At 34.7% G+C, this 12,869-nt stretch overlaps 1 protein-coding gene and 1 non-coding gene across 2 annotated transcripts in view; one reads left to right on the top strand and one right to left on the bottom strand.

Moving 5' to 3' along the window:
- Positions 1-12,869, top strand: part of LOC149803403 (polycystin-1-like protein 2) — a 104,925-nt gene that overhangs the window by 73,075 nt on the left and 18,981 nt on the right. The window contains exons 18-20 of the mRNA XM_089953925.1: positions 1,831-2,004; positions 7,203-7,363; positions 8,667-10,014. Of these exons, the coding sequence (XP_089810051.1) occupies positions 1,831-2,004; positions 7,203-7,363; positions 8,667-10,014 (1,683 nt within the window). The remainder of the gene's footprint in view (positions 1-1,830; positions 2,005-7,202; positions 7,364-8,666; positions 10,015-12,869) is intronic.
- On the bottom strand, positions 1,215-1,284 carry Trnar-ccu (transfer RNA arginine (anticodon CCU)). Its single transcript has one exon. It is a non-coding gene; the product is annotated as a tRNA-Arg (tRNA).

Genomic DNA, 12,869 nt, shown 5'->3' on the forward strand with positions numbered 1-12,869 from the left:
AATAGAAACACTGTCCAGTACAATGATCATAAAGTCATCATTCATGTCAAAAATGTTAGTCAGTACTATTTCTTTGCCAAAGAAGACAGAGTATAAAGATGATAAATAATACAAATTTCAAAGGCCAGCTTGTTGCCTTCATGATTGAATGATATTCCTAAAATTTTAATATTTTTTACCAACACTTTTTTTAATAACTTTAAATAGTGCATACATTTTCAGACTCCAAGCAGGATTTCATTTTTACTTGATGAGTTCTAAAATAAACTGTTTGAGTTGGAATGAAAACTTGGAAATATTTGACCATAGTCATAAGACAGTGATTGATTAGTCAACTGTGTGGGTGTGAAACTGCTTTGATTATACCAATTATCACATGGATTAAAGTGTTGCTGTAATAAAAACGGTTGATATGATCCACAACTCTTGATTAAGCAGCTTTCTAAATAAAGCAATCTTTGAGTTTTAATGATAAAGGAAAAACGTTTTTTTTTTTGGTACTGCTTCAGTTTCCTAAGTGGTTCAAGCATCTACCTCGGATACAAGAGGTTGTGGGTTCAAACCCTGGCCGAGTCATACCAAAGACTTGCTTGGTGCTCAGCATCAAGAGGTTCATGTTAGAACTGGTTATCCTGGTGTCAGGATAATGTGACTGGGTGGGACATCATGCTACATGTGTGTGGCATGATGCCAAGTGCTAGACATCACAAAAAATGCCATACAGACAGCATAGCGAATTGACTGAATTCTTTTTAAAACTACGTTAAAAATCCAAATCGCACACACACACTTTTTCATTTTGTGACAATCGGTGGAATTAATTGCAGACTTACTTGATAACTCTGTTATTGATGCAAGTAGTGCAACATATATTATGATGCAGTACTTTATCTAGAAACTATTTATCCATGATACTTTTATTTTTTTCATTTTAATTTTGTTTGTTTATTGGAAGTCTGTTTCATGCTTGTTTACTCTGTTGAGTGTGCAAGTAAAGGTCAGCCTTGTTACTTATTTTAGTGTTACGCATAACACTGGAATCCAAGAGGCCCCAAAATCTGGAAAATATATCAACTTTGGATGCAAATTGACCTCTCATTATTTTGCCTATCTGTTAATTTATTTAATGGCACTTTTAATTCATTATTGGATATATCATGCAAAGGAAATAGGAGCCAAGTGCCCAAGGACATGCCACGTCAGAATACTCATACTGTCTTTGGTGGGTATTGAACCCACAGCCCTTAGATTAGGAGTCTAATGCTCTACCAGCTGAGCTACTGCAACTCCCTCCTGCATGAAATATGTGTATTAAAGTACACAATAAAAGTTGATATTGAAGCATGTTATTTTCTCTTTGCTAATGATCTGTGGCATTTAATCAATATGCTCTTTGCTCCTATAGCTTTGGCACTGATTAGTCTTTCATATGCTGATGTGCATTTAACCTTGATCAAAGCATTAGTCAGTTCACATATTATAAGAAATGATGTTTAAGTCTCTAGGTAAGTACTACTCCATTACTAATCAAGTGGGAAAGAATGAACAAAAACAGAAATAAAATTTATTTTCTTCGCAAATTAACTTTACTCACTAGTCATTTGGACTGAATTCTGTTTAGATCAATTGGTCAGAAGATTCCATTTGCATTCTTTTAGCAGCTACCACTCTAATAAAGTCTTTCCATGTAATCTCTGCATAGTATTATATAGATCAGCTAATGGGACACATTTTTATCACATTGGAAAATGTCTGACTTGGAAGGTCAGTTAAATATGTCCGTAGATTTTTAATTGGTGTTCTTTAACTTAGGTAATTGACTTTTTTTAGTGGGGTGTGACTCCATTGGCGGATAATGTGACAACTGACCAGTACTACTATCAACTCACAGTTGTCACAGGAATGCGGAGAGGGGCAGGGACCAAATCAAATGTTAGCTTTGTCCTTTCTGGAGATTATGCAGACACTGGAGTAAGACTTTTGAAGGACGAGAAAGGATGTAAGGTAATCAAGTGTTTATGACTTCAGATTAGTGCATTGTTCTTGGGTTCACTTTGCACTTCTGTATTAATGGGTTTGATCCTGGGTTCTGATACATGGATGGGTGTTTTTATCCTGGTTCTGTGGTTTCTTTGACCTTAAAAAGATGACCCTACATCATCAAGAGTGTTTCCTTGACCTTAAAAAGATGACCCTACATCATCAAGAGAGTTTCCTTGACCTTAAAGAGATGACCTTACATCATCAAGAGTGTTTCCTTGACCTTAAAAAAGATTACCCCACATCATCAAGTGTTTCCTGGACCTTAAAAAAGATGACCCTACATCACTAAGAGTGTTTCCTTGACCTTGAAGATGACCCTACACCATCAAGAATGTTTCTTTGATCTTAAAGATACTGTGTTTCCTTGACCTTAAAGATGACCCTACACCATCAAGAGTGTGTCCTTAAACTTAAAGTTAACCTTATGCCATCAAAAGTGTTTCCTTGACCTTAAAGATGAACCTACACTATCAAGAGTACCTTCAAGAATAAGGTTAATAACTTTTAAAATGTTGGAGCACGGCTAAACCCCCACCTTAACATGCTTTGTTTTTAACACAAATTTGGATATAACACAGGCATGGCTTAACTTCCAAACTTGTACAGTTTAATTTCTTGAATTAGTGTGGAGCTTTACAGCCAAATAAACAAGAGTTTGATTTAATAATTCTGCAAGATGTGGATTTAATAACATGGCAAGATGTGGATTTAAGAATATGGCAAAATGTGGATTTAATAATATGGCAAGATTTGGATTTAATAATTTGGCAAGATGTGGATTTAACAATATGGCAAGATGCAGATTTAATAATTTGGCAAGATGTGGCTTTAACAATATGGCAAGATGTAGATTTAATAATATGGCAAGATGTGGATTTAACGATATGGCAAGATGTGGATTTAACAATATGGCAAGATGTGGATTTAATAATTTGGCAAGATGTGGATTTAACAATATGGCAAGATGTAGATTTAATAATATGGCAAGATGCAGATTTAATAATTTGTCAAGATGTGTTGCATTCTTGAAGAAAAATAGATCAGACATAATAAATTATATCAATCAATCATTTTCATCTCATGTTGCCACACATTTTAATAACAGTTCCCATACTTTGCAAGATTTCTCCTCTCAACCTGTTGTTATAGCTGATGCTGAGATGGAACATCTGCTAAAGGAAACCTGTTGGATTCACCGTCTTAATATGGTATATCCAAAAGGTCTAAATTCCAATACCCTATGCAACATTCATGAATCATTTTTTTTATAAATATAATGTATTGTGTTCTTCAACTATGTTAAGACTGGAATTTGAATTATGTCCCCTTTTCGCAATTATTTAAGAATATTTTTATATTATTCTAATTTGCAGAATAACTTAAATAGTGAAAGTATAAACTAATATCATAAAAAAAGTTTAATAATTCATTAAATTATTTAAATCATTAATTATTTATAAAATTCTTATTTATTTATATAAGTATTATGCACACCATACATTTTTATTATATAATTTGAGTTCTGATGAAATACTGAACATTCGTCAATAATATATCAAGGTATAATATATTAAAAAATTGTGCATTATACATGATAAAAATTTTAATAAAACTGTTTGTCTCAATTTATTCATAAATTTTTAATTACAAATACACATGTAATGTTATTGAATACAGATTGGAACAGAACCATAATGTTTATGTTGTAATGATGGATTGATCTACTGTTATGATAAATCATACTGATCCCTGTTTTTGCTCTGTAGTAGTGCAAAGTCATACTTATCAATATAAGTTTCAACAAATAAAGAGCTTATTTAATTTCCTTTTTCTGTTTTTGTGTTTTCATCACTTTTTACCTATAAAATTGATTGGTTTACTTCTAAACTTGACTGAGACAGTACATGTGGAATTGTTCATCTAATTATGATGTCAGTACCATTGGCCTTGTGTAGGAATTTAATTTAATTTATTTTTCTGGCCTAAATACAAGTTCTTTTTTGAAACTCCCAATGTCCGATTTATGTGTTTTATTGTTGGTCAAAATTCAGTCCCTCTAAAATGTTTTTGGATACATAGTGCTTCATAAGTTAGATGGAGTGTATTAGAAACATAATAAATATTTGGATTTGGAATCAAGCAGAGAAATATCAGAGATTATGCTTCTCAGTGCACATTTTCAGAGGATTTCTTATGTATACAATGATAATGGCTGGTGGGCACAAGTATTCTAACTATTTACACTTAAGTTGCAGAATTTTTTTATACATGTGTTCACCAATGCATGGCTGTCTGCCAGAAAATGAATTATAAATATGTAATCACTGTTGCAAGTATTTCTTGTTTAATATGCGTGAGTTTGAGTTGGTAACTGCATCGTTGAAGCCAGTTATTTTCTGCTCTCCCTCTCTCGTCCCCCTCTCCCATCTAATATAATATACAGGCTGTGTTTTTATTTTCTTCAGTTACTTTTTACACAACTAAGGAATGAAGCAATCCAAAATAACTGTAAAATATATGGATTAGTGTACATTTTTACATAGATAAGGATTGAAGCAATCCAACATTACTGTAAAATGTATGGATTGGTGTACATTTTTACACAGCTAAGGGTTGAAGCAATCCAAAATTACTTTAAAATGTATGGATTGGTGTAAATTGTTACATAGCTAAGGGCTAGCCAAATCATACCAAAGACTAATAAAAATGATACTAACAGCTGCCTTGCTAGGTGCTCAGAATTAAGAAGTTGGTGTTAGGACTGGTCAGTCTGGTGTCAGGATAATGTGACTGGGTGGGACATCATGTTATATGTCTGCGGCATGATGCCACAGTGCTAAACATCACTATATACTGCCACACTGCAGAAATCGTAGTGATATGACTGAAAAATTGGTAAAGCTATCTTGAAAATCCAACACACACACATAGCTAAGGGTTGAAGTTATCCAAAAGTACTTTAAAATGTATGGATTGCTGTACATTTTTATATAGCTAAGGGTTGAAATTATCCAAAATTACTTTAAAATGTATGGCTTTGTGTACTTTTTCTTGTACTACTATTATTTCAGTGTCTATACCAGCATGGCTAACTAATTGCTGAATGGCTACAGCACAAAACCAGTGTGGCTAGTTTACTGCTGATGGCTACAGCATAAAACCGGAGTGTGACTAGTTTATGGTTGAATGGCTACAGCATAAAACCAGTGTGGCTATTTTATGGTTGAATGGCTACATTATAAAAACCAGAGTGGCTAGTTTATGGCTGAATGGCTACAGCACAAAACCTGAGTGTGGCTAGTTTATTGCTGAATGGCTACAGCATAAAACCAGTGTGGCTAGTTTATGGTTGAATGGCTACATTATAAAAACCAGTGTGGCTAGTTTATGGCTGAATGGCTACAGCATAAAACCAGAGTGGCTAGTTTATGGCTGAATGGCTATAGCATAAAACCAGTGTGGCTAGTTCATGGCTGAATGGCTACATTATAAAAACCAGAGTGGCTAGTTTATGGCTGAATGGCTACAGCACAAAACCTGAGTGTGGCTAGTTTATTGCTGAATGGCTACAGCATAGAACCAGAGTGGCTTGCTTATGGCTGAATGGCTACAGCATAAAATCAGTATGGCTAGTTTATGGCTGAATGGCTGCAGCATAAAACCAGAGTGGCTAGTTTATGGCTGAATGGCTACAGCATAAAACCAGAGTGGCTAGCTTATGGCTGAATGGCTATGGCATAAAATCAGTATGGCTAGTATATGGCTGAATGGCTACGGCTTAAAACCAGTGTATGGCTAGTCTATGGCAGTTCATAAATTGCTACAACATAAAAACAGAGTAGTTAGTTTATGACAGTTCATAAATCACTTCATCAAAAAACCATGGTGGCTAGATTATGGCAGTTCATAAATCACTACAACATAAAATCAGTGTATAAATCACTACAACATAAAATCATTGTAGCTAGTCTAAGGCAATTCATAAACTGCTACAACATAAAACCAGTGTATAGCTAGAGTATGGCAGTTCATACATCACCACAATGCATATTTTCCAGATTTGCCCTCTTTTTTTAACTTGAAGTAAGGACATTGTCCAAATTTACTAAGTCTTAGATGCAACCTTGATTGTCAGACTGTAGAAGTTTTCTATTTTCCCTGTCCACTAAAATATTGTTCAGATCATGGTTATTTTATGGACAAATAAATTGTAGAAAACTGCTTTAGTCTGACCAATTCAGAGTATATAATTTATAAAGAAATTAATGAATTCTTGACCTAAGTGCCTCCCCATCACAAGCCCCCTCTATTATGCTGATGTTTGAATTCCTCGATTTAGTTTGGATATTTAAGTGTACATTTTTTCTACCTGTATGCAGATTTGTTAATAATTGTAGTAGCACTTTTTGCTGATAATTTCATCTTCTCTTCTTCACATTTTCTATGAGTGATCTTTGACCATTCGATCTTGACTGGAGCCTGATCTCATCAAAATCAATTGACCAATGAGTGTTCATCACTAAGACTGTTAGGTGCTCAGTAAGGTGACTTGACTAATGTCTACATGCTATGGCTCTAACATGCATGCAATATCATTGTTTATGGAGCTGACTCTAATCCACACTATCTTCCTTGCTATTTATAGTCTGTCATCTTACTGGATTAATATTTTCAGCTTCATCCAGTCATATTGCAGTACAGTTACACTGCTATTTACATTTGCCAAAAGTTATTGTGGAGTGAAATAGATTGCTTACCACTGGTTAGTGAAGATTGCAGCAACAATGCTAACAATGTTGAGATTTATTTTTGTTGAAGTTTTCAGTAGTTACATACATCATGATGATGTTCACATGCAAGATGTAGTGTTCTTGATAACCCTTGTATGCATGGTTTACCTGCCAAGATGTAGTGTTCTTGATACCCCTTGTAAGCATGGCTGACCTGCCAACATGTAGTGTTCTTGATACCCCTTGTAAGCATGGCTGACCTGCCAACATGTAGTGTTCTTGATATCCCTTGTAAGCATGGTTTACCTGCTTTCTTGAGAGAGCAATTGGTTGTCATGGTAAACTGTCAGACACATTTATGTAGAGCTCATAGTAACTATAGTTATCAATGCACAATCTATCAAATGTTGTATGCATTTCTGTTTTCAGCAGTTGTATCGAGGGTCAGTAAACCAGTACGTCATGAGTGTCCCTGAACCTCTTGGACCTCTGGTGTACCTGAGAGTGTGGCATGATAATTCGGGGGATGGGAAACACCAGGGATGGTACCTCAGTAAGATTGTTGTTACAGATCTCCAGACTGGAGAAGTGTAAGTCTGTGTTGTCTGGCAAATGTATTGACCAAAAGTTACATATATATCACTTTCTAGTGGTATCCCTGTTTTAATCAACAGCGTTATGATTGTGTATTGTTTAATATTTCATCTTAATCAACAATATAAAGATTATATATTACTATGGTATATGCTTGTAACAAATAGATGAGATGTTGTTATCAATTTTTGTATAGTCATCAAAAAGAAATTTAAGTATTTAGCCTGCAACATGCAATGTCATATAACTTTATGGGTGAAAATATTGGTGGAGGGTACTGATCATAACAGGCACAAGGTCACAGTGACCTAGTATTTATTTTTCAGTGACTTAGCTGGTTGCTTGGAATATGCCTTGGCAGAGCAAGCAAGATGTAACATTCTGTGGAGTTGTTGTTGAAAGTCATGTACAATATGGCACATTTTGCATGCAAAACATAGTTTACCTCTGATCATGAATTTAAAGAACTATTTTTAAAATTAATAGTTTATTCAAACTTGTATGTAATTTACATAAAGGAAATCTATTCATAAAACATCAAGCTATTATCTAAGGGTAAAATGTATTACGTATACATGTGAGGATTTATTTGATTGCTGTATAATGTGTAAAGATGAGTAGGCTGATGAATTGAAGAATGACAGTAGTTGCTAAGGTGTACCATTGTTGCTATCAGGCTTTGGAACTGTGAGATTCTTGTAAAACAAATCAAGAATCTTGCAATATTTCAAACCCAGATTACCTGCATGTCATGAATTGTTGCAACAGTGTGTAATTTTTGTTCAAAAAATATATTCTAAATAAATGTCTATCAAAACATGTTTATGTACTTTCATGTCCATGGTATCATTTGATTGGGAAGACACATTTGCATTATGTATGATTGAGACCTGGTGTCGTTTTATGCAGAACTATTGGGAACATAATGGAAAAACTTCAAAAACTTTGTTAGAAGCTAAAACCATGAGCTTACTATCACTTTTGACTTGCATCATCTTGTGGGGTCCCTTAGGGTATGAATGGTTCAATGAAATAATAATTCAAAGCAATTTTCTTCATATTCAGGCTTATAACTTTCTTGATGAGCCCATGTTTATGGGAAGTGAGACATAGGAGTCTCTGTTCCATTGGTTGCATCAACAGTTTATTGATGTTTGGATGAAAGTATTTCAGCAATGCTTTCATTGTGGATTTGACATGGATCAGGTTCTGGCCTTCTTGTAGAATTTAAAACAGAATCCACTGTATCGTACATATAATCATGTCTGTGTTATCCTGTCCATCTCTTTCTCTCTGCAGGTTTGTATTTCTATGTAAACGTTGGTTGGCTGTTGAAGAGGATGATGGGATGGTAGACCGTCTTCTTCCAGTAGCCAGTCATGAAGATTTGACCAACTTTAACAACATATTTTTCTCAAGCACCAAGAAAAAGCTCACCGACTCACATTTATGGATATCAATATTCTCTCGTCCACATCGTAGCAGTTTTACACGAGTACAGCGCCTGTCTTGCATTTTGTCATTACTGATGACAACAATGCTTGCCAGTGCCATGTTCTTTCTGGCAGAGGAAAGAGTGGAGAATGCACAGGCATTTATTCTTGGACCTTTTAAGTTTACACTGCATGAAGGCTATATCAGTATTGTCTGCAGCCTTATAGTACTACCAGTAAATATTGCAATTGACCAGATATTTAGAAGAAGTGTTCCAAAACAGAATTTTGTTGAAAATGCATTTCTTGTTGAAAAGCATGTGTCCATGTTATCTAAGTTTCAGATGAACCTGACATTGATTTTAAATTCTCAGACGAAAGTTATGGCAATGGGTACAAAGCCCACCGATGGAGAAGATGACTTTGATTCAGATGATGATGACGATTTTGAAGATGAAGTTCCATCTTCAGAATCTCCTGACTCTCTGCAATCAGCCAGAAGTTTGTCAGAGTATCCATGTCTAGATGTTCCAGTATCTCCACATCCCCCATCTGATCAACTGAAGAGATCGAGTTCTGTCATTCTGAAAGTTCCACAAAAGATACAGCCAGCATTTTTCCCTGGCTCAATCAAAAGACCTACATTTACTTCTTGGAAGAATTCAATAGAAGAAGAAGAAGAAGAAGAAGAGGAGGAATCCATTTCACTTGAACCAGGAAAAAGATCCATTTCACCATATTTAGAAGTACCAAGGTTTCCAAGAGTTGTGAGAAAAAGAATTCAGTCCCCATATATGTCAAAGAGATTTATATTTCCATCTCTACAAGTTCCACAACCACAGGTTGCACAATCTGTCTTGGATGCTAAACAACAGTTTAAGCAACTCTTTGAGAAAGAGCAGAGGGAATTACCAAGTCCATCACATTCTGAGGAGACGGCATTTAGCTTTACATCACACCATTCTGATGATATGCTGATACGTCCCAACAGTAGGGCCATGTCTCCCATGTCAGGAATGAAGAGAAAGAAAACAAGGACTTTGCCATTCTGGTGTGTGTACATTGCCTGGTTTCTGGTGTTTTTCTCCTCAGGAGTATCAGCCTTTTTGACTTTCCTGTATAGCATGGAATGGGGGCGTGAAAAGTCCATGGCCTGGCTCACTTCCATGATTCTCTCCATAACAGAGTCTGTATTTGTCATTCAACCATTTAAGGTAAGAACAAGTCTTTCATAGCAAGAATTTACCAGATTTGATTTTGCTGTTAAGAATGAAGAGATTTAAGAGATGTCTGGATGTATTATATGGTTGCAGAGGAGCCACAGTAACTCAGTTTTCAGATTGCCAGACCAAAAGGTGTGGGTTTGAATTGGATTAGCCCAGATTGGCTACCATGGTGTACCTCTGGGCAAGTCATTTTCTTCAACACTAGATAACCTCCATGTGTTGCTGTATTGTACTGTGATTGATGAGTGCCAAATTTGTCCAGTAGCCCAGGGTCTAGTATGGTTACAAAATTATTAGTGCCAGGAGAACTTAATAGTTCCTAGGAAGCTATTACCCTGAAATTTGTGGTATGTTCTGTTGGATACATCTCCCCATTGTTGTCCAGAAATCCAACATTATGTCTTTAAAATGGGGAAATATTAAAATGTTATTCCTATAAATGATTTGTCATTTATCAGGGTAAATTGTAATTCTTGATCCATTTTAAAGATAGATTCCTTTTGTTACAATCACAAGATACAAAACATAGCTTGTGTTGGTAACCATCGTCAGTTGCCAATCAGATCTCATGTAACATAATATGATCATAAAGACATAGGCCATCATGTTTATATACAAAAGTCAAAGGCTGATGAGCATGATGAGCAAGAGCATAGTTGCTGATATACTGCAACATGAGCTGGAATTTCATTATGAATGTTTGTTGTTTTTTACAGTTGGTTACTCTGATTGAACAGACAAGATTGTTCCCATTTCTTTTTTTTTTGTTTTCTATTTATCACTAGTCCAACAGATTAGCTGTTAGCAAAATTCTAATAGTCCAACAGATTAGCTATTAGCAAAGATCCAATAGTCCAACAGATTAGCTGCTAGCAAAAATCCAATAGTCAAACAGATTAACTGTTAGCAAAAATTAAATGGTCCAACAAATTATCTGCTAACAAAAATCCAATAGTCCAACAGATTAGCTGCTAGCAAAAATCCAATAGTCCAAAAGATTAGTTATTTGCAAAAAATTAATAGTCCAACAGATTAGCTGCTAGCAAAAATCTAACAGTACAACAGAGTAGCTGCTAGCAAAAATCCAATAGTCCAACAGATTAGCTGCTAGCAAATATCCAATAGTACAATAGATTAGCTGTTAGCAAAAATCGAATAGTCCAACAGATTATCTTTTAGAAAAACTCGACTAGACCCTACCATTTGTACTAGCTATGGTTGACCAGATTAATACCATAAACAACACATACTAACAATATGGTTGAATAAAACTGACATGGCAATATGACCTTTCAAAGGATTATGCTACAGTCAGAACCTGAATTTTGTTTATATCATGAATGTATTGCACTTTATATAAATGGGACACATTAATAGAAACCATCCAGTCTACATGCATGTAGCTGTATGTGTTTCTCAAATAGAGCTACCATTCTCATAATAAAAATCACTGAATAATCGTGGTAGTATCATACAAAATATCTATTTTCAATTGATGTCAGTCTGTCATTCATTCAGATTTGTTAGACCAGTGGCACTCATCATAAAGAGCACTTATTACCCCTGGAACAAAGGCTAACACACTATTTACCCCTACCTGGGATGGAGCTAAGTATAAGACACTAATTATCTGTACCTGGGATGGAACAAAAAGGCTAAAACACTAATTACCCCTACCTGGGCTGGAACAAAGTTTAAGACACTGATTACTGGATATGTTGTTGTTCTAGGGTTTAACGCCATTTTTCAGCACAAGATAGGCAATACATGGCAGCCAGTATAACTGGTGAAGGAAGAACCCTGGAAAACCCAGGGAAGAACCACCGACCCATGAGAATTACTGGATATAAACCATAGCATTAGACTCGATCACAAAACATGATACATTAAACAAAATTCAGTAGTGATTTTAATGCAAGGAACATTATATATATATATATATATATATATATATATATATATATATATATATATATATATATATATATATATATATATTGCTGTACCTAAAGTCTGTATTTTTCCCCTATAAAGAAAATACCGAATAATCATTGTTCATTTACTTGAAATCCACGATATATAATATTTAGCTGATACAATCCAAGGCTTTCTTAGAAAAAAATACAATCCAATGTTTTCATAGAAAATAATACAATCCAATATTTTCATAGAAAATAATACAATCCAGTGTTTTCATAGAAAATAATACAATCCAGTGTTTTCATAGAAAAAAATAAAATCTGTTACCTTAGTGGAAAACGATTCATTAAAATGCCTAAGTAAAAAAATAGTCACTTTCAGAACATTACATTACAGGACTGCACATGTGCAAATGCAGACATTTGTGTATTCCATTTTGTTGGGTTGAAGCCTGGTATACTGAACTGAAATGTACACAGATCTTGTTGTGTCCATTGTTTTGTATTATATTAAGAATAAAATATGGGTTCAGTAGAGATAAATACTAAGCCATTTGAGGAAAAATATAGTTGCTATGTTTGAATAATTGTCAACAACATCCTAAAGCTAATCTTGCATGGGGGTTTTTCAGTAGTACTACCAAAATTGTATTTTACGTAGAATAGTGATTCTAATTAACAACATTGTCAGTTTCTGTTACATGACCATGTTTGGTCTTTGTGCAGGACATAGGGAAAATAATACAAGGAATAACTGGAAGACATTACAATGGTGGCGCTTTTTAACCCATTCAGCTTTTTGATAAAATGTGACAAAAAAAATTGGTCTTTCAAGAGAAAATGTATGTCTTTGCCATGCTTACCAATAGGCTTGAAAGGTCATTTCAATTTAACTCTCTCTCAAGTAAACCTAGGTACAACACT

This window comes from Sinohyriopsis cumingii, chromosome 3 (assembly GCF_028554795.1).
Source record: "Sinohyriopsis cumingii isolate HCF-2022 chromosome 3, ASM2855479v2, whole genome shotgun sequence".
Taxonomy (NCBI): Eukaryota; Metazoa; Mollusca; class Bivalvia; order Unionida; family Unionidae; genus Sinohyriopsis; species Sinohyriopsis cumingii.